The sequence below is a fragment of the Colias croceus genome, chromosome 27, assembly GCF_905220415.1.
Source record: "Colias croceus chromosome 27, ilColCroc2.1".
NCBI lineage: Eukaryota > Metazoa > Arthropoda > Insecta > Lepidoptera > Pieridae > Colias > Colias croceus.
This window is the reverse complement of record NC_059563.1, coordinates 4,853,329-4,876,570: the sequence shown is the minus strand read 5'-3', so window position 1 is coordinate 4,876,570 and position 23,242 is coordinate 4,853,329. Positions and strand designations below refer to the sequence as shown.

Sequence of the window (23,242 nt, the reverse complement as noted above, 5' to 3'; positions counted from 1 at the left end):
TGAAAGAGTAACAAACACACACACACACACACACACACACATCCTCACAAACTTTCGCATTTATAATATTAGTAGCATACAATACGTGAAGGAAGCATAACTAATAACTATAGTTAAAATTATATACTTATTAGTTATTCTTGAATAAAAAAGTTTCACCTATGAGTACAGTATACAAGTGATATTTAATACAGTATAGTAGGTAAGTGATATTTTAAGTCATTTATACATATTACTAGCTTAGGTACCGCCCGCGGCTTCGCCCGCTTTGTCTAAAACCTAATAAATTATATATATTAAAACCTTCCTCTTGAATCACTCTATCTATTAAAAAAACCGCATTAAAATCCGTTGCGTAGTTTTAAAGATTTAAGCATGTAAAGGGATATAGGGACAGAGAAAGTGACTATGTTTTATACTAAGTATGTAGTGATTATAAAAGTTTTCAGTTACGTTACTATAATTAGTTATTTGTTTTAAATTATAAAAATTTGCTTCTAATAGTAACAATGTTATTTTATATTTCCTTGTTATATTATATTTCCTTTTAATATAAAGTAAAAAAATATCGATAATTACAGCCCATGTTATTTAAAGTCAAGCTTTAAAATATACCTTTATTTGCCATCAGTACTTACCGCAAAGACTAGGCGAGCCTTGTTAATGATATACATTGTCTAGATTTATCTATAGGCTAATAACATATTGTTGAAGCGTGTAATGAATTTGGGATTAGACTTGGAGAACTTAATTTATTTTAAGGCGTAGAATATGCGAAACAAAATTTACTTATGACATTGTAATATAAGCCTATATACTTCTGTAAACTGTACAAGTTTTCTTTGTATATGTTTATTTCGTTCTTTTTATCAATGTGTTTACTATTGCCTTATTTTTGCTCACACACTACATAGTTTTATTTCCATTCCAATGTTAGGGTTGCCTGGTAGAGATCGCTACCTAGCGATCAGGCCGCCCCTTGCTGTTTTTGTTAAGTGGTGTCTTTTATAAGTTTTTATTTTCATTAATTCATTCAACTTTACCGTATACCTGCTATACCTGTACCAACTTTCAGGTATACCTGCGTAGATCAACCGATGATAGGTAGACTCAAGAAACAGTTCTATGCCCACATACGTTACAGTCTACCTGCGCAGGTATACCTGTACAGGTAGACCTGTTCAGGTGTACCTACCTGTTCAGGTGTACCTGTCAGGTGAACCGAAGCTTGTGTTGATGTTTGTTACTCCTTCACGCAAATACTACTGAACTGATTACAATGAAATTTGGTATGTAGGTAGCTGAAGACCCCAAATAAGACAAAGGCTTTTTATCCCGGAAATCCCACAGGAACGGGAACTATGTGGGATTTTCTTTGAAAACGCGGGCGGATATCTAGTATATAATAAAAATGAATCGCAAAATGTGTTATGCGCAAAACTCGAGAACTGCTGAACCGATTTCGTTAATAATTTTTTTATAATATTCCTTGAAGTACGAGAATTGCTCTTATGGAGAGAAAACGTAAACACTAGAACCGCTAGTAATCAACAATGTTGTTGATGAAACAAATCAATAATGTTCAAACCTGCCCCCCTAGCCAAGTGGTTTTCTGTTAGCGTAGCGTTCAATAGAATAGACTACGAATGTATGAGAATGACGTAAGCTGTAGATACGTTTATCTACAGCCTACGTCAATCTCATACATTCGTAGCGTAAACGTATCTACAGCTTACGTCATTCTCATACATTCGTAGTCTATTCTATTGAACGCTACGCTAACAGAAAGCCACTTGGCTAGGGGGGCTGAAATCACAACTAGAACTTAGCAAAAAACATAAACAAAGGTAAAAGGAAACAGTACTTAGGTTTTGCCCCTTTGGTTCTCGGTAATAATAATAATAATAAGGGCGTAGGGATGTGACGACCCCATCGCCCACGGTTGGAATATCTATTGTCTATGTGACAATAGATATTCCACCCGTGCAATCAGTCAACCCGCAGGACACCTTGTGGCGGGGTGTCGGGGAGTAGCGACCCCGCGGGAACCGAGTGCTCCCGGGGGAGGCCCCTGTCTTCATCTCCGGCTTGCCTTCACCGGCCGGTCGGAGTGAAGCCTGACGAGGACAGGACCCCCACCTCTGGCTTGCCTTAACCGGCCGGCCAGAGTGGAGTCGCGAGAGCTTTTAGCTCGAAGGGTGGATGCGAAGCGTAAGTGGCGAGTGGGCACGTGATGCTGGACCCTCAGGGAGCGCGTGATCGTAGTTTAAAGTCCAGGGACGCCTCTCCACCCTTAGCTGCTCACAATATGTTGCCCCCTTGTCGCACTATTGCAGCGACTTATTTCGGGGGCCCATACAGTGAGAGGGCTAGTCACCACCTGCCAACATATTTTTACTTTCTTTTAGTAGAAAGGCAGGTGCCATAGTTTCCCATAGTCCACAATACCAGTCCACTTAGCATCCCAATCCATAGCCCAGTTTATTTTGCATCCATTTCTCACAATAGTCCTACATCGGCCGCGGACTGCCCAGGGCTGTATCTCTATAGTGCAGTTATGGGCAGGCTGCGGCTGGTGTCCCACAACACATTAAAATTCTCAAAGGGCCTCTGCGTGTTGGATCCGTGTCCCCACGTAAGCCTTCCAAAGATCCGGGTACCGTCCTTATGGTGGTACCCGAGTATTATGGAAACGAGAAACATAATAATAATAATAAAGGGCGTAGGGATGTGACGACCCCATCGCCCACGGTTGGAATATCTGTTGTCTACGTGACAATAGATATTCCACCCGTGCAATCAGTCAACCCGCAGGACACCTTGTGGCGGGGTGTCGGGGAGTAGCGACCCCGCGGGAACCGAGTGCTCCCGGGGGAGGCCCCTGTCTTCATCTCCGGCTTGCCTTCACCGGCCGGTCGGAGTGAAGCCTGACGAGGACAGGACCCCCACCTCTGGCTTGCCTTAACCGGCCGGCCAGAGTGGAGTCGCGAGAGCTTTTAGCTCGAAGGGTGGATGCGAATCGTAAGTGGCGAGTGGGCACGTGATGCTGGACCCTCAGGGAGCGCGTGATCGGAGTTTAAAGTCCAGGGACGCCTCTCCACCCTTAGCTGCTCACAATATGTTGCCCCCTTGTCGCACTATTGCAGCGACTTATTTCGGGGGCCCATACAGTGAGAGGGCGAGTCACCACCTGCCAACATATTTTTACTTTCTTTTAGTAGAAAGGCAGGTGCCATAGTTTCCCATAGTCCCCAGTACCAGTCCATTTAGCAGCCCAATCCATAGCCCAATTATTAAATTTCCATACCCTGCAATAGTCCTACATCGGCCGCGGACTGCCTAGGGCTGTATCTCTATAGTGCAATCATGGGCAGGCTGCGGCTGGTGTCCCACAACACATTAAAAGTCTCAAAGGGCCTCTGCGTGTTGGATCCGTGTCCCCACGTAAGCCTTCCAAAGATCCGGGTACCGTCCTTCTGGTGGTACCCGAGTATTATGGAAATGAGAAACATAATAATAATAATAATAAGGGCGTAGGGATGTGACGACCCCATCGCCCACGGTTGGGATATCTATTGTTTACGTGATAATAGATATTCCACCCGTGCAATCAGTCAACCCGCAGGACACCTTGTGGCGGGGTGTCGGGGAGTAGCGACCCCGCGGGAACCGAGTGCTCCCGGGGGAGGACCCTGTCTTCATCTCCGGCTTGCCTTCACCGGCCGGTCGGAGTGAAGCCTGATGAGGACAGGACCCCCACCTCTGGCTTGCCTTAGCCGGCCGGCCAGAGTGGAGTCGCGAGAGCTTTTAGCTCGAAGGGTGGATGCGAAGCGTAAGTGGCGAGTGGGCACGTGATGCTGGACCCTCAGGGAGCGCGTGATCGTAGTTTAAAGTCCAGGGACGCCTCTCCACCCTTAGCTGCTCACAATATGTTGCCCCCTTGTCGCACTATTGCAGCGACTTGTTTCGGGGGCCCATACAGTGAGAGGGCGAGTCACCACCTGCCAACAATTTTTTGCTATATCTTAGTAGAAAGGCAGGTGCCATAGTCTTCCATAGTCCTTAATCCCGGTCCATTAACATCCCATTCCATAGCCCAGTTTATTTTGTTTCCTTATCTTGCAATAGTCCTACATCGGCCGCGGACTGCCCAGGGCTGTATCTCTATAGTGCAGTCATGGGCAGGCTGCGGCTGGTGTCCCACAACACAGTAAAGTTCTCGAAAGGGCCTCTGCGTGTTGGATCCGTGTCCCCACGTAAGCCTTCCAAAGGACCGGGTACCTTCCTTATGATGGTACCCGTGTATTATGGAACTGAGATACATAATAATAATAATCATTTATTTCAGATTCATCCTAAGATTACATCCATATAGTGTTAGTACAATTGCGAGCTTACATACTAGTGTTAGTAATAAAGAATGTTTTTTTTTTTTTTTTTTTTTTACCTAAAATAAACATAAAGTGGCAGGTCCGGGTGGGCTTCCCGATGATGGCGGCAAATCACTAAACGACTGCGTGCAGCCGTATCCAGCGCGCCAGCATCGGAGAGTCCCACCGGTTCGCCAGCGCGCGCAGGATGGTGTTGGGACTGTCGCGCGTGCGGCGCATGATAGATGCGCACCGTTTACGCATGATGGCCGCAAAGCCGTCTGTGTCAGCCGCCGCGAACATCGCGGAGGCGCTGCAGTGGCGCGGCAGCCCCATCAGCACCCGGAACGCGTTATTGTATTGAACGCGCAGATCGCCGTATGTCCGCTGTGTATAGTTAACCCACAGGCTGCAGGTGTAAAAGGACTGACAGTACGCTTTAAAAAGTGCAACTTTGACAGTCCCCGTGCACCGTGAAAACCTGCGGGCCAACATGTTGCATCGGACAGACAGCGCTCTGCGCTCCCTTTCAATGTCCACACTATCCTTAAGGTCTTCGGTGACCCAGTGGCCCAAATACTTAAATTGCTCGACTTTGTTTAGAGCTGTACCACTCAGAGTGAAATTCGGAACAAATGTGTATCGCTTGTTGTCCGGCCTGAAAATCATTATTTCACTCTTTTTCGCGTTGTATTTGAGCCCATGAGCCACTGCGTAGGATTCACAAATTTTTAAGAGCCTTCGTAAGGCACCAATCGACGGGCTCAGCAGCACCATATCGTCTGCGTAGCTGATGTTATTCATGCAGACTCCATCTATATGACACCCTATGCCGGTGCTGCTGAGCTCATCGATCAGTCGGTTGACGTACAGGCTGAAAAGCATGGGGGAGGTCAACCCCCCCTGCCTCACCCCGCATTCCAGCCCATACTCCCCCGAAAGAGAGCCTGCCCATCTTACAAAATTCTTTTGATTGTTATACCAATGCATAAACAATTTCACAATTTCCCTAGGTAGACAAGTTTCATTCCTTAATTTACCCCATAGAATATCGTACGATACAAGATCGAATGCTTTGGATAAATCGAGATAACATGCATAGACTGGAGTCTTTCTACTCGTGTAATACTGTACAGTCTGCTTGAGACACAGGATAGCACTCTCGGTGGAAAGCCCGGGCCTGAAACCAAACTGAGCGTCGTTTAACGAGACGTGTTTATCCAGGTGCTGACCAAGCAGACTGTCCAGTACTTTGGCGACCACTGTAGCTAGTGAGATCGGTCTATAGTTGTTTACATCCGATGTATCACCAGTTTTATTTTTGATGATTGGTACAACTATAGTACGCATTAGATTATCGGGCAGATGGGAGTGGCCTAAACACATGGTAAAAAACATAGCAAGCACTCTGGGTAGGTGTACACCTGCGTGCTGCAGGTGCTCGATGCTAAGGCTGTCGTGACCCGGGGATTTACCCCTCACCATGCCTTTGATCACCGCACGCACTTCCTTCGTAGTAAAATAAACACTTCGCTCACCACCATCCTCAGCATCGGGCCCCTGCCGCGCTGGCCCCAGAGGCGAGTCCACCCTGAAATGGTGGGAGAACAAGGTGGCGATCTCACTTGGCTCGTGCACTCCCGCCACGCTGACGGGGAGGCCCGGCTTATGATTCATTTTATTGGTGTTTTTCCAGAACTGACCAAATTTCTTGTTTGAGTGAAGTTCAGCAATAATATCCATTTTTATTTGTTGTTGGTTATTCTGACACCACTTTAATTTTGATTTAAAAGTGCGCCTTGTTTCACACATATCATCATAAAGACGGCCGGCCCCGGGCTTACCCCCATACAACCAAGCCTGAAAACATAGCCGAGCCTTCTCGTGAGCGCCGCGGACGTGCCTATTCCACCCGGTAATGTATTTACATCTACGCTTTTCGGTAACATTATAACTACTAATAGCGGCCTCCGACAGAATAGAAATAATCTCGTCATACATGTTATCTAATAGGATTTTATGATTTTGGTTACGACACATATCATCTGAGCAGCTTCTTAATTCTGAAGGAAAATCAATCTCACGAAGTCTAGAGTGACATACAGTTTTAAATTTCGTTATCTGAGTTGAGTCACGTTCGCCCCAGACTACCCTATTTATACAAGTAGTAGGTATAGAAATCCTAGGTTTAAGCAAATTAAAGTTACATCGTATAGATACAGGGTAATGATCAGACCAATAAGTATTATACAACACACAGGCCGCGGACACGGATTGCCGCGCGGCACTTGTCACAAGACAGTGGTCGAGCCAGCGCCGACAGCCGTGCGCATCACTTACAAATGTATGACTGTCCGCCGGCATAAGTTCCAGGTCTACACAGGACCACGATTGTTCCGCACAAAAAGTTAAAAGTTCGGTAGCAAAAGACTCACCGGGGTGCGCATTGTAGTCCCCTAACATAAACACTGACTGCACATTGTGACTGTCAATTATGGCTGTCATTTCACTGAGACACTCTGTGAATTCCACTAAGTTTTCATTGGATTCAGTAGGCATATACACAGAAAATATCAAGATGGAACGATCACTGAGCTCGATTTTTATCGCGGCGAGCCGCACACTATTGCACTTCACTACGGTCACCGTCGGAAACGCAACCTTTCTCCACAGTAGGGCAACTCCGCCGTAGGGCCTACCGCGTAAGACCCCTGCCGAGGTATCCACTGCAGAGGTACCCGTGCAGGCGAAGTCGTCGTCAATCGCGGCCAGGAAACCGAGGTCGTGCGGCATTAGCCACGTCTCCTGCAGCGCCACAACATCCGCCGAGCGACAAAGCTGCCGCACACATTCCACTGATCTCGTCACGTTTTTGCAGTTAAAACTTATCAAGTTGATGTTATTCATAAATTAGACTTGTCAATATTCTCGCTCGTCACACGGACATTTCCCTTATCACGTCTGATAATGTTGATAAATCGACGATAGGCTACCCCCTTTGGCCAGAAGTCATCATTCAGGAAATTTATTAACGAATGTTTAGGTACGAATATTTTGTATGATTCGTAATCCTTCGCTAACTTCATGCCCATTTTTTCAATTGTAACATCAATGTTAGTCTTCTTCCTTATGTAGGTATGGATGTCACACACGGACACGCCCTTCGCCACATTATAAATGTACATGGGAACCTTAGTTTCCGCTGCCTTAAAATTACTTCCAGGCTCAGACTCCGCTTTTCCTCGCTTCCCAACGAAACGGTTTCGTGATCTTTTGTTTTGGACACGAACCCACTGGTCACTCGGGGCCTGTGTCTTCCATTGGCCTTCTCGAACAATCTCCGCCAGCGATTTAGGAGCGACAGGGCCGGATCCAATTTTTTCGACTGGTGGTGGTAGCGGCTCAGTACATGCGGCCGGACTAGGTAGCATCAGCAGCGGGGCGGGGGACAGGGGAACGCGGCCACCGGCCTGCGCGGGGGACAGCGGCGGCGGCGGCGGCGAAGCTTCGTCAGCCACACCGTGCACCGGCGGGGGAACGGGTGCGGACTGCGCGTGAGGAGTCGCAAGCGACTCGATCAGCTGACCCGCGATGTGCGTCATCGTAGCCGTTTCTCGAAGTTCGACGGTCGAATCGTATTGCATACCTTGCGGCAAAGCTTCACTGCTACCCTCCGCTATTTGATTATTAATAACGGATTTTAGAGGAGATTCTAACGCAGATTTTTGTTGAAAATATTCACTACTGCGTTCATTGCACTCTAACGGCAATCCCATGGGACCACTATCGCACTCATAACTTGTGAGTCTTGCGACATATGCACCTCTTTTGGTGTTTACATTGCGCCATCCTGATGAAAGATATTGCACCTCACTTCTCAACTGGTCCATCTGCTTAACTGTAGCATAGTCTTCTTAGTAAGTGCTGCCTCTATAAATCTTATCGCTGTTTTATTGTTCAACTATTCACAACAAGCATTTTTATGTAATTTTTCTTTTTTTATTTAATAAAATATGTAGATATTATAACGTGCTTCTTGTATTCTTTATTTAATTAAGTAGATATGAATTGGGTAGAAACATTTTTTAGCTTGTTAATATAGATTATATTAGGTAACTTATTTCAGGAATTCTTTAGTACTTTTTCATAGAATATGTTTTTAGACTCACTCCACTCCATCTATGTTCTTTCGCAATTTTAATATATACCATATCTCTTCATTGAAATTATAAATAGACCATGCCACATGCCATAGCCACCATGAAAGCTTATAATAAAGATTATTAATGTCATTAACGGTGCATTTAGATCAAACGAGCGAATGCTCAATGCTCATTCTAAACATACTATGTCAAATTATTTAAGTGTAAACAGGCGTAGAGCATTCTTTCGTTGTTCTTAGTGTGTTAAAAGATTCTATGCAATTTTCTAAACACTGAATACGAGTTTTCGTTTACACTAAAAGATCACGAATGATTGCTCTAGCTCTATGTTCGTTTGGTCTAAATACACCGTTAGGTAAAACTATGTTTAAAGCTAAACAATGTTAAACTTAGACGAATATATCGTAAGGTGATGTGAAAATGTAATAAATTAAAGAATCAAATTAGTATTCGGTCTCTCTACTTATTAAAGTTTTAACCACACTACTACATTACTCTTTCCCTTATATAACACGGCACACTGCTTCTGTATTCATCAATATATTTTAAACTCAGTTTAAAAATAACCGTTAAAATATTATACTTTGCAAACTTCTAAGTTATTCCAGTTGCTCTTAAGTTATTCATAAGTGTTAGCTACGAGCTAGTTAAGCTATAACTTCGATCTAGGTTTACGTGCAGTCTGGTTTAGTGCATAATAATTTAAACTAGAATTAAACGTTACATAATCGGGGGTTTAGTATCAAGTTTCAGAGTATAATATAATATGATTAGTTGGTAACTTATAGACAACGAAATTATAGTGCAACTAGATTTCCGCCCGCGGCTTCGCCCGCGTTTGCAAAGGAAAACCCGCATAGTTCCCGTTCCCGTGGGATTTCCCGGATAAAAACTATCCTATGTGTTAATCCAAGTTACCCTCTATATGTGTGCTAAATTTCATTGTAATCGGTTCAGTAGTTTTTACGTGAAAGAGTAACAAACATCCATACATCCATACAAACTTTCGCATTTATAATATTAGTAGGATTTATATATTCAAATGTGATTAAAATCGGGATTTCTTTAGAAATGTTTTATTGATATGTCTATGCCATATTAACACAGCGTTAAAATACATAAAGATTATGGATTAATATCATTTTCCCAGCTGTTTGATTATAGCTGAATTATTCAGGCAGTAAATTGAACGGTACTGTTTAATCAAAAGGCTAGGCTATTAAAAGTTCTAAAACTTTGAAAACTTGATAAAAACCTATCAGAGCAGTTAATAAACTATAAATATTGCTTTAATCATTTGAGCACAGTTAACAGATAACAATATAAAGGCTATCCTTGAAGAAAATTCAGCATCTGGATATTGTGAGAGACCTAAAATAAAAGTTGTAGTGACATGGCATGTCTTCTGTTTATTGTGAAACAGAATAAATAACTTGATCTTCAATTGTTTTTTTTTATCTAAGTTATGTGTTTCATTACAATCGTTCATTTTATTTGTTATAAAAATTAACAATTATATATGTTTTTATTAAAAGTGTGTCTCTAGGGTCTCTAGGTGGTAAAAATTAATGAGTAGGAAAATAAAGCTGAGTAAGCAACGATAAATAGAAAGCAATATTACCCACTTATTTTTAAACAACTATATGTTGAGTTTATTTTCGTGTTCTCTCTTTTTCTAACATAGGGAAATTTATATATATGATTAATATTGAAATCTTATTATACTTATCTTTATGTTTAACTAGCTTACCGCCCGCGGCTTCGCCCGCTTTGTCTAAAACCTAATAAATTATATACTAAAACCTTCCTCTTGAATCACTTTATCTATAAAAAAAAACCGCATCAAAATCCGTTGCGTAGTTTTAAAGATTTAAGCATACAAAGGGACATAGGGACAGAGAAATTTTGTTTTGTAGCGATTTTGTTTTATACTATGTATAGTGATAGTGATACTCGCATAATTTAAAACTAATTTTGTTGAACGAAGGAAAACTTGTATCTATAATAATTATAATAATTAAAAAATAAACAACAATTCAATGAAATCGTTTATTTCTGAACACCAACATTGAATTCTAAACTAATTACATTGTTTTTCACAGCTGGCATGTATATGGTCATCATCCGGTGATGATCTGAGTCCGTCGAGTGATGTATACAATCAATACCATCGCACTGAAAAAGAAAAACATACTTATTTACTTTTCTACATATTATAATGGTAAATGTTAAAAAGAATTATGTAATGACGATTCGAAAGTGCTACTAAAAGTAGTCTAATTGAATAAATAAATGTTTGAGGAGTTTGAGTTTATCTACATATTTTAATACATAATATTATAAATCCTACTTCCTACTAATATTATAAATGCGAAAGTTTGTGAGAATGTGTGTGTTTGTTACTCTTTCACGCAAATACTACTGAACCGATTACAATGAAATTAAGCACACATATAGAGGGTAACTTGGATTAACACATAGGATAGGTTTTATCCCGGAACCGCATGCCTGGTATTGACGTTTTTACTTGAAGTTAGATTAATAAAATTGAAGATAATGTTAAGTGTTTTATTCTTTTCATACTGTTTGATATCCTATTTGTTAAAAAAGATACTCACAAGAGCTGTACAGTTATTTCCAAAACACTAAAACAATGAAAAAATCAACATTGTTAAATAAATAAAACATTTGTTCATAATAAATAAAATATATGAAATTATAAAATTTTTATATAACTTACTCTTGCCATACAGGATCTTCCTGAACACTGTGAAAAAAGGTTATGTATACATAAATAAATAATATTTTGCAATATTTATCAAATACCTAAACTAATGTAACTTATGCAGCTCTGTGCTATTGTCATTAGCTACTATTATGTATTCTGTGCTATTGTTTAAAATTATATGTTACAGTCAAAGCTCATTGCCGGTCACAACCACTTTTGTCTGCAAAAATTAGTTACCTATTAACGGGCATTGACTTTTGACTGTGACATAACATGTATGTACATATAAACAATTGGACGCAATCGATTAAGAATAATATAGAATAGAGTTTTCATCCACCAAATCAGATAAAAACAGATTAATCTATACTATATAATATTAATATATAAAGCTAAAGAGTTTTTTGTTTGAACGCGCTTATCTCAGGAACTACTGGTCCGATTTGAAAAATTATTTCGGTGTTGTATAGCCCATTTATCGAGGAAGGCTAAGGCTATATATCATCACGCTAAGACCAACAGGAGCAGAGCAATACAGGTGAAACCGCGGGAAACAGCTAGTTAACCTATAAAGCTAAAGAGTTTGTTTGTTTGAACGCGCTTAGGAACTACGGGTCCGTTTGAACATTATTTCACTATAAGATAGTCCATTTATAGAGGAATACTATAGGCTATATATCGTCACGCTAAGACCAATACAAGGAGTGTAATGCAAGTAAAACCGCGGGGTACAGCTAGTAGAATAATATTTATTCTGCATCAACGTTAGGGGTGATTAAAATTCATTAGATTTTCATTTATATATTCTTGCTTACAAGTATTAAGGCGACTACACCACCGAAACTAGCGCCCCCCCAACATTTTATTTTTTTACTCCTAAACCAGATCAAATTTAAAAAATCTAGCTCGGTACTTTGCTAGTATATTACTTGTAGTATTTTTGGTATTACTTTTCATTATTTTGCATTCGGTAAATTAGGAGAACTTTTGATTACCGCCAAAAGTGGCCACTTTAACAATATACTAGCAAAGTACCGAGCTAGATTTTTTAAATTTGATCTGGTTAAGGAGTAAAAAAATAAAATGTTCGGTGGCGCTAGTTTCGGTGGTGTAGGCCTCTTAAGATGAAAGCCGTACTTTGTATATTAATTATTTAAAACCTTATAATATGCAAACTTAAGGTATCATTAATTCTATTAAATTAAGAAATATCACAAATTATATCAATCTAAAATTTGAATGATAATAATTAATAATATATTACTAGCTTTCCATCCGCAGCTTCGCCCGCGCAGTCAAAAACCCGCATAGTTCCCGTTCCCGTAGGATTTCAAGGATAAAACCAATCCTATTTCCCGGGGTAATAAGTAGCCTATGTCCTTTCTCGGGTATCAAAATATGTCTATACGAAATTTCATGCAAATTGGTTCAGTAGTTAAGGCGTGATTGAGTAACAGACAGACAGACAGAGTTACTTTCGCATTTATAATATTAGTATGGATTTTTATTGCTCTGATGTCATAAGACCTGTAATAACTTGAATATTATTTTAATGTTTTTAGTTTATGACACGAAATAACATAAAGATTATTATAATGTAGGTAATAGCTTTCCTCCCGCGGCTTCGCCCGCTGTGTCTGTAATCTAATAAATTTAAAATTATAGATACTTATAAAACTTCAATCACTCTATATATGAAAAAACCGTATCAAAATCCGTTGATTTATTTTAAAGATTTAGGCACACACAGGGATGTAGGGACAGAGATAGCGACTTTGTGATATAATATGTACCTAGTGATAATAAAATAAAAATTAGAATTGCCTCTACCTTAGCAAAACAGTTCGCTCCAGTACACTGTAAAAAGAAATTTAATTATTACGAATTATTAATTATGTCACTCTTATAAAATAAGCTCGATAAATAATAAATATCAATAAAAAATAAAACAATATTATCATTTCATGCTTGTTAACTTCTATATAATCTAATTGATATTAGAATACAGAAAAGGTCACATAATAAATGATAATAAAAACAATTGCAAACGTCTTTTAATAAAAACCATTTTTACATAGAAATATATAAATTATAATTATTATGACTTACTTTTACTTGGCATACGTTGCCCTCACACTAAAAACAGCAAAAATTTTGTTAGATTAAAACCAAAATAATAAAATACCTATGATTGCAATAAATAATAGTACATATTGAGTTTAATTCTTCAATTGTTGAAAGAAATTAATAATGAATGCCTCTAATAGAATCTACTGGAGATGATGATTTATCTTACCGAAGCGACGGATTGTTTTCCTTTGGCCTGTCAAAAACAAAAAGAGTTAAAGTGTATTCACTAGTCCATACTTTATAATATTATAAATGCGAAAGTAACTCTGTCAGTCTGTCTGTTACTCAATCACATCTTAACTACTGAACCAATTTGCATGTAATTTGGTATAGTGATATTTTGATACCCGAGAAATAACATAGGCTACTTTTACCCCGGGACATAGGATAGGTTTTATTCCGGAATTCCCACGGGAACGGGAACTATGCGGGTTTTTCTTTGACTGCGCGGGCGATGCCGCGGGTGGAAAGCTAGTATAAGATGAAGCTTAAATAAAATATGTAGTTAGATTAATCAAAATAATGAATGCACACACAGACTCACACATACACAAATACAGACTTTACAAAACAGACAAAAATAAAATTCTTACTTCTGCATCACAGGTGCCTCCTTTACACTGTAATAAAAAGTATTTAGCACTTACAAAAACAATATTTAGAATTAATTAAATATATTACACTATTTACGTTCAGTTCTCAGTATCATTTCTTTTAATCGACTGCACAACATTGAGTAATGTTTTAAAAGTTATGTCGTAGAATATGATTAAGCATACCTACATCAGTATTTCAAAATCGCTTTTGTTTTCATAATGGCATTCAATCTATACTAATATTATAAAGCTGAAGAGTTTGTTTGTTTGTTTGTTTGAACGCGCTAATCTCGGGAACTACCGGTCCGATTTGAAAAATTCTTTCGGTGTTCGATAGCTCATTTATTGGGGAAGGCTATATATTATCATCACGCTAAGATCAACAGGAGCGGAGCCACGCGGCTGAAACCGCGGAGCGCAGATGATATGATTAATATGATTAAGCATGCCTACATATTCAGTATTTCAAAATTGCATGTGTTCATAATGGCATTAAATTTTAAGAGCTAGCACGCAAGAGCAACTTTTGTCTCCGCAACTATTTTGTCTCTCCCATCAACTCTGTGGGGAGTTGCGTCGCTACGTGCACTTTCTTACTATAGTCCATAGAGTTGATGGGAGAGACAAAATAGTTGCGGAGACAAAAGTTGCTCTTGCGCGCTGGCTCTAATATAAAACGCAAATGTGACATTGATTGATCTAGGCATAGCCGAAACTACTGGACAGATCGGGCTTAAATTTGGCATGCAGATAGCCACTATCATATAGACACCTGCTTAGATAGGCTCTTTAAAATTAGGGAAGAAAGTCTGTGACATGAAAAAAAAATTGACCACGCAGGTGAAGCTGCGGGAAACAACTAGTATATATTAGAATCTATGCCTAATTTATGTTGTAAATTAAACTTAATTAATATGTATAATATAGATAAGTATAACTAATTTCAATTCTAAGCACATACTCCAGCTATTGAGTTGTCTCCAAGTGACTGCAAAAAAAGTAAATTATCTAAATTAAATTAAAAACAGAGATAGTTAATTTAAAACTCTATAATGGAGCTCATCAGATACTCAAACTTTTTATACTTTGAATAGGAGTTACTTGTTACTTCCTAATGAAGTTTTTAATTAGTGAAAATATCATTAAAATCGGTTCAGTACTTGTGGAGTTTATTCAATTCAAATAAACAAAAATCGTTCCCTCTTTATTATATTAGTGTAGACTGTAGATATGTAAGAAATTAATGAATATTATTATGAAAGTAAACACAAATAAACGAATAACAATTCAGAAGTTGAGAATAAATAATCCCTTGTAGAGAATCTGTACACTAATATTATAAAAAGGAAAACTTTGTTTGTTTGTTTGTTTGATTGTAATGAATAGGCTCATAAACTACTGGACCGATTTTAAAAATTCTTTCACCATTCGAAAGCTACATTATCCACGAGTAATATAGGATAGGTTTTATTCCGGAAATTCCACGAGAACGGGAACTATGCGAGTTTTTCTTTGAAACTGCGGGTGGAGCCGCGGGCGGAAACCTAGTAAATAATAAAAACAAATTGTTTTGTTTGTTTGTCCTCAAATTATTGCACGAAAATATACGAAATTATTGAGTTATTTGTCTAGAGTTAACAGCATAAATCAAAATAACACTAAAGTTTCATAGGATTGATTTACGACCTTATAATAATAAATAATGAAGTTAAGCCTTGTTTGTTAAGGTCAATGACATAATATCTCTATCGATACTAATATTATAAAGCTGAAGAGCTTGTTTGTTTGAACGCGCTAATCTCAGGAAATACTGGTCCGATTTGAAAAATTCTTTCGGTGTTAGATAGCCCATTGGTTTGATATCGATGATGGCTATAGGCTAAGTACCATGCTAAGACCAACAGGAGCGGAGCACTGCGGGTAAAACTATCGGGAACAATAAAGGTAATTTTGTTAGTTTGTTTCTAAAATACTTACTCCAGACGTGCAGGACCCACCTTCGCACTAAAAAATAAATAATATATTAAAAATATATATCTAACAAAGTTAAATTATTATCGAACTGTTTCTGTGTCCTGCGTAATGTGTTCTTAAATAATACTATGGTACTTTATTTTTCCGAAAGTACCTTACATTTATATATTTTATTATTTATATACATTTTTTTAAACTGTTACTTTTAACTGTTACTTTTAACTGTTACTAATTAAAATAATTATTAATTGTGGCTTCAGTGGAACAACCTTGCCTAATTACGAAATTAATTGGTAATATTATACTATGTGCTTTCTTTAATATAATAATAACTTTTATAAGATAATTAAATTATATTGATTACTAGTGGGTCGCCCCGGCTTCGCCCGTGGTACCTACATATTTAAACTATCCTATCTCTCAAGTTGGATCGAACTGCACATGGTGTGCGAATTTTATTATAATCGGTTAAGTGGTTTAGGAGTCCATTGAGGACAAACATTGTGACACGAGATTTATATATATTAGACTAGCTAGCTTGTTGCCAAGGTTTCCCTTAGGATAAAAAATATAATATATATTACTTTCTAGACACCGTCTATATGTCTGTGTAGTTTCTTTTACCTTGTTATGCTATTCTACTAATATTACAAATGCGAAAGTTTGTGAGGTGAGGTGTATGTGTTTATTGTGTATGTATGTTTGTTACTCTTTCACGCGAATACTACTGAACCGATCACAATGAAATTTAGCACACATGTAGATTGGATTGGACTTGGATTAACACATAGGATAGTTTTTATCCCGGAAATCCTACGGGAACGGGAACTATACGGGTTTTTCTTTGAAAACGCGGGCGAAGCCGCGGGCAGAAAGCTAGTATAGCTGGTATAGCTATAGGTATGTACTTTTCTAGAGAATGCCCATATCTATGTGTAGTTTCTTTTCCCTTGTTATGTTATGGTTTAGATACTATATTATAGACTAGCTTCCGCCCGCGACTCCGTCCGCGCGGAAAATTAAATAAATTAAGATTTATTTTTTTTTCTACGTATTTTTCCGGGATAAAAAGTTTCCTATTTTATGCCCAGGATAATAAGGTATAATTATATGTATAGATAATTTAGTCATGTTTACTTGTGAGTAGGAAGACTATTTTGTAGAGTCAATAAGAAACGTTTTCAAATGTGTTATGATATGTGCAATATACACACAACATTAATAGTAAATAACTTATAAACCACATAAGCTTTAATTAATTTTCCATGGATTGATTAACTTTGTACTTATTATAAGTTTTATTTTTCTTTCACCACAATTTGAAGGTTCGACTCTACATTTGATACGAAAAATAATACTGATTACTTTTTTTTTTTTATAGTGGAGAATGCATTTAGGCATACCCAGGGCACTCGGGGAAAGAGCCCTGGGTTATGTCGGACTCACCCTGCTGAGTGCAGGGACCTACCGACTAAACTCCACAGTCTTATTAATTCCGCCGTGCCGCTTTATAGACGGGGCCGCGGGTATTCGGTAGAACCGCGTCCGCGGACAATACTGATTAGTGATTACTTACCATAGACTGACAAAGAATTCCATCACACTAAAAAGAAGAGAATAAAAGAAAAATATAATGACGAATAAAATACATAAAAACAAATATTATATTAGCAAAAAAAGCAGTGGTGGCTCAGTGGTGAGGACCTCTGAATTCAAATCGATACGACGGGGGTTCGAGACCACGCGAGCGTGCAGTAAACAAATTGGTTACCGGCACGTTGAAGAACCAAAGGTTGGACGACGGTGTAAAATTACCAAACATAACAAAAATAGTTCATAGTTACTTTTATATTAACGTCCTTAGTTAACGTCAAATGCATAAATCCATACTAATATTATAAATGCGAAAGTAACTCTGTCTGTCTGTCTGTTACTCAATCACGCCTAAGCTACTGAACCAATTTACATGAAATTTGGTATGGAGATATTTTGATACCCGAGAAAGGACATAGGCTACTTTTTATCCCGGGAAAATGACGCAATCTCGGAAATCCCACGGGAACGGGAACTATGCGGGTTTTCCTTTGAAAACGCGGGAAAAGCCGCGGGCGGAAAGCTAGTAATTAAATAAGCGGCACCTTTGATACACAAACTCCACCAGAACACTGAAAAAAATAAGTAAGAGATAAGAATAAAGAAATAAACATGAAAACCTTTTCCTGCTAGGAAAATATGTATAAATAAATAAATGTTACCGCTGATTTGCACTCGTTGCCTTCACACTGAAAATGAGAATATCTCATTTTAATAAAGTATAAATAAATAATTTGTTAGATTCTATAAAAAATAATTATTGAAAACAAAATTTCAATATTTCAACAAAACGTTTCGCACACTTAAAGCGTCACGTGGTTGGAATATAATGAATGAATCCGTTAAAATATTTAAGTAATATCTATATATATTTTTGAGACCTCGGACTTCGATAAGTCCGAGGTTCGAGACCAGGCGAGCGCGCAGGAAATAAATTGATTTTTCAATTTATCTGCGCATGTTGTAACATCACCACAGCACCACTGCTCGAACAGTGAAGGAAAACATCGTGAGGAAACCGACATGTCGAAGAATTAAAAAGTTCGACGACATGTGTCATCCGCCAACCCGCACTTGGCCAGCGTGGTGGATTATGGCCTGTACCCTCATAGGAGGCCCGTGTCCCAGCAGTGGGAACGTATAATATGGGCTGATGATGATGATGATGATGATGATGATATATTTTTTTATGCCAATATTATAAAAAACGTTATCCTTAAAACTATATATTATTATCAGGTAACTACAAATACAAAGATAGTCTGCGTATATATTTTTTTAAACCAAAAATAGAAATTAACTTACAACAGTTTTACATATTCCTCCGAAACACTGGAAAAAATAAATTTATTTTTATTTATGGTAAGTAGATTTTATCTAAAAATATAATATCCTTCGTTTATCAATTGATATATTTTTTCATATTATTAGGTCACAAATTACTAGTATAAAATAAAGTCGCTTTCCGCCGTCTGTGTGTCTGTATGTTAGAACTTTAAAATTACAATAACGTAACAAATTTTGATGGAGCTTTTTTATAGATACGTGATGCAAGGGGAAGGGTTTGGTTTTTGGTATATTATAATTTGCTACCTTTTCGTCCGCAGCTTCGTCCGCCTTTTTAAAGAAAAACCCGCATAGTTCCCGTTACCGTGGGATTTCCGGGATAAAACCTATCTTATTTGTTAATCCAAGTTAACCTCTATATGTGTGCTAAATTTCATTGAAATCGGTTCAGTAGCATTTACGCGAAAGAGTAACAAACATACATACACACATACATCCATCCTCACTAGCTTTCGCATTTATATATTGCATAGAATAAGATAGGATAGGATTAGATTTTAAAATAAGCGGGCAACGCCGCGTGCGAAAATCTAGCTATTAGATAGAAATATAATTAAGTTTATTATGGAAGTTAATTAGAAACTTCTGGTGATATTCTTAGAAATTATTTCCAAGAAAAATAGCTAATTACATTTATTTAGGAATGTAAACATTTAATTTTCACATAATTATCACACGAAAACATTCAAATTTAACATTTTCAATTGAAACAAAGTTTTCCCTTCAGAAAGTTATTTATGAATACGGCTTCGGAAGTTAAGACTTTTTCTATACTTTTATTCATTAATTTTAACACTTTTACATCAAATAAAAAGATGAGAATGTAATAAATCTATTGTTGTTTAAAAAAACACATCTAGCCTCTTTTATTTAAAATAAAAAGGTTTTTTTAAAGGAGATACTATTTTAGTGTATGTGTATTTATTTATTTAACAATTTAATATAGGTTACCACACCATGTTATATTTACAGCTATGTTATTATAATATGATTAAATGTATATAGTATAGTGAATATGACTTGGTTTCATTTGGAAATAAATATGTAAGTTGCATATTTTGACTTACCTCTGAATTACATTGATTTTCGAAGCACTGTAAAATAGAAATGATTAAATCTATACTAATATTATAAAGCGGAAGGGCTTATTTGTTTGTTTGCTTGTTTGAACGCGCTAATCTCGGGAAGTACTGGTCCGATTTGGAAAAATTCTTTCAGTATTAGATAGCGCATTCATCGAGGAAAGCTATAGGCTATATATCATCACGCTAAGACCAACACGAGCGGAGCAATGCGGGTGAAACCGCGGCACGCAGCTAGTATTAAAATAAAATTATTTATACGTAATTCTAAAAAAATAATTTTAAACTTACAGTCGCATTACATTCCGCACCATCACACTAAAATTGAATACAAATATTAACATTTACAAAATTATTTTAATTTTCCATATAATTGATACTACTCGCAAAAAAGTAAGCTTGTTGTTTTCATTTATTTATATTTTTTTTAAGCTATTGCATAGCTTCTATCGCGGGTCTTGAGCGCGGGGACCGAATCCAGAAATTGCGTAACGAAAAACCTCACGCACCCCACTCCGACGGGCGGAGGTGTGGCTTGAAGGCATAGCATGCAATAACTTTACCGCGGCAGTCCCCGAGTGCCACACGTCTTTTTTTTATTGATACATAATGGTACAAAGCACCTATAATACCTATAATAATTATAAATTACCAAAGCTTTGGATTTATCGCCTCTAGTCTGAAAAAAGAATTAGTAGTTATTTAATATATAATAATAATTTTCAGACTAGAGGCGATAAATCCAAAGCTTTGGTAATTATATAAATTACCAAAGCTTTGGATTTATCGCCTCTAGTCTGAAAAAAGAATTAGTAGTTATTATTAAAAACTTAGGCGTCATAAAAATTGCATAGAAAACAATAATAGTATTTAAAAATAATATGTTAATAATAATTATTTATGAAAACTTACTGCTGCGGTGCAATATGGACCGTGACACTGTAAATTGAAGGTTTTTAATATATTTATTCTAAAAAACTCAACTCCACTCGTATTTAATTGTTAGCTTAAAAAATAACAATCAGAATTAGAATCAGAATCGGAATAAGAATAACAATCAGAATTAGAATGGAATCGGAATAACAATCAGAATTAGAATCAGAATAAGAATCAGAATCAGAATCGGACACAGCAAATACGTACCATAGCCTGCCCTTCGTGACCTAAACACTGAAAATTAAAAAAATAGACATATTTTGTAGAATATTGTTGGGTGATTGATTTATCATTGACTAGCTTACCTCCCGCGGCTTCACCCGCTCAGTCTTTTTTTTAAAGTGGGGAAATCTTCCAAAGATACCCACGGCCCTCAGGGAAGGAGCCGTGGGTTTTGTCGGATTCTTACCGACTAAAACCCCACTGTGTTCCGTCGAGCCGCTTTAATGATGGGGCTGCGGGTATTGGTTGGAATTCTTCCGCGACCGCTTTGTCTAAAACCTAATAAATTATATACTAAAACCTTCCTCTTGAATCATTCTATCTATTAAAATAAACCGCATCAAAATACGTTGCGTTGTTTTAAAGATTTAAGCATACATAGGGACATGAGGACAGAGAAAGCGACTTTGTTTTATACTATGTAGTGATGATGTAGTGAAATTTAAATTACCTGTACTTTGCAATAAGGTGCATCGCACTGTAAATATAGAATTATTACATAATAAGGTAAGGAATAAAATGCATTTTAATTTAAATTAACACTTAATAAAATAATAAATAATTGAAGCGATTTTATACCTCATTCATACATTGTTTTGAGTTATCTGCCAAAACTGAAATAATAATAGTTATCTTTTATTTAAGGTTATTTATTATGTGTTACAGTGTGACCTACGGATAACGGAGCCGAGACGTGGACACTCACAGTGCGGCTAGTCCACCACAGCGTGCTATGGCTCTCCATTTTCTCACCACATTTGATTCCGCAGAGAAATACCGAGCATAGCTCTCTAGCTATGCTCGGTATTTCTCTGCGGGATCAAATCCGAAACGAAGTCATTCGCCAGAGAACGAAGGTTACCGACATAGTTCAGAGAATTAGTACGCTGAAGTGGCAGTGGGCTGGCCACATTTGTCGCCTAACGGATAACCGTTGCGTTGTAGAGTGGAGACCGCGACTCGGCAAACGTAGTGTAGCGCCCTGTAGCAAGGTGGAGCGACAATATAGTTATACGCAGGGTTGCTGGTACTCAATAGCGGTGAAAAGCTGAAGACCGAGCTCTATGGCGTGCCTTAGGAGAGGCCTAAGGCACGCCATAGAGCTCGGTCTATGGCGTGCCTTAAAAGAGAAGGCTGAAGAGAGAGAGAGAGAGATTATGTGTTACAGGGTTTTGCAAGTCTCCATAAAAATAAAGTTTTTCGAGTATTTTTTGAGTTAAATCGTAGTAAACAAACAATTATTACATTATACTTACAAGAATTCTTCGGCTTTCTCAATTTTTTAGATACCTTTAACAAAAACAATGTTATTTTGTTATTTCTTCATTTTATAGATTCTTCATTTTACACTTTTGCCTTGTTCTAACGTCTATTAGATTATGTATTTTGTAAAATCTAATATAATATTATAAATCTGAAGAGTTTGTTTGTTTGTTTGAACGCGCTAATCTCGGGAACTATTGGTCCGATTTAGAAAATTCGAAATTGAAAAATTATTTCGGTGTTAGATAGCTCCTTTATCGAGGAAGGCTGGCTTTAAATCGTCACGCTACGACCAACAGGAGTTGAGTCACGGGGGTGAAACCGCGTGGAGCAGCTAGTTTTAGATACATCTATAAAGAAAAGCAATAATCGCATAATTGAAACAAATAATTATAATTTTAAGCTATTGCATAGCTTCTATCGCGGGCCTTGAGCGCGGGGACCGAATCGAGAAATTCCGTAACGAAAAAACCTCACGCTCCCCACTCCGACGGGTGGAGGTGTGGCTTGAAGGCATAGCATGCAATAGCTTTACCGCGGCATAAACAAACACAAGCAAAGTTTTGTAACAATTGAAGATTGAAGCATATTATATTTTTCAATACCAATTCGCTACTAGGGTATCACATATTTTTACAATGACTTAGAAATGAATAGACTTACAGTACATTCATTCTTCAATAATAATAAAATTAAAACGAACAGAATACGCATTTTGGCTTCTCTTCGAAATAACTGATAAGTGTTTTTCTTTTGTGTGAAATTGATTTCGTTTTATGATACCTTGTTTGTGTTATCCATTTTATCCATACGTATAAATATCATTGGAATATCTGTT

The 23,242-nt window shown here is 37.7% G+C and overlaps 1 protein-coding gene and 1 long non-coding RNA gene across 2 annotated transcripts; both read right to left on the bottom strand.

Annotated features, from left to right (window-relative positions):
- Positions 1-10,595: 10,595 nt before the first annotated feature.
- LOC123703881 lies at positions 10,596-11,302 on the bottom strand. Its single transcript, XR_006753064.1, has 3 exons — positions 11,274-11,302; positions 11,152-11,178; positions 10,596-10,708 (listed from the first exon to the last, which is right to left on the bottom strand). It is a non-coding gene; the product is annotated as an uncharacterized LOC123703881 (long non-coding RNA).
- A 2,246-nt stretch (positions 11,303-13,548) lies between these two features.
- On the bottom strand, positions 13,549-22,402 carry LOC123703678. The gene is made up of 15 exons (XM_045651758.1): positions 22,398-22,402; positions 21,721-21,755; positions 21,593-21,619; positions 21,127-21,153; positions 20,896-20,922; positions 20,636-20,662; positions 20,275-20,301; positions 19,969-19,995; positions 18,860-18,886; positions 18,217-18,243; positions 17,538-17,564; positions 15,965-15,991; positions 14,949-14,975; positions 13,985-14,011; positions 13,549-13,584 (listed from the first exon to the last, which is right to left on the bottom strand). The coding sequence occupies exons 2-15, from the start codon at positions 21,727-21,729 to the stop codon at positions 13,549-13,551; spliced, it is 369 nt and encodes a 122-aa protein (XP_045507714.1). The 5' UTR covers positions 21,730-21,755; positions 22,398-22,402.
- Positions 22,403-23,242: the final 840 nt, after the last annotated feature.

Coding starts and splice junctions, on each gene's coding strand:
- LOC123703678 (XM_045651758.1), bottom strand. Junction 19,996..20,274: donor GTGCGGAATGTAATGCGACT/GTAAGTTTAAAA, acceptor TCTATTTTACAG/TGCTTCGAAAATCAATGTAA. Junction 18,244..18,859: donor GAGGAATATGTAAAACTGTT/GTAAGTTAATTT, acceptor TCTCATTTTCAG/TGTGAAGGCAACGAGTGCAA.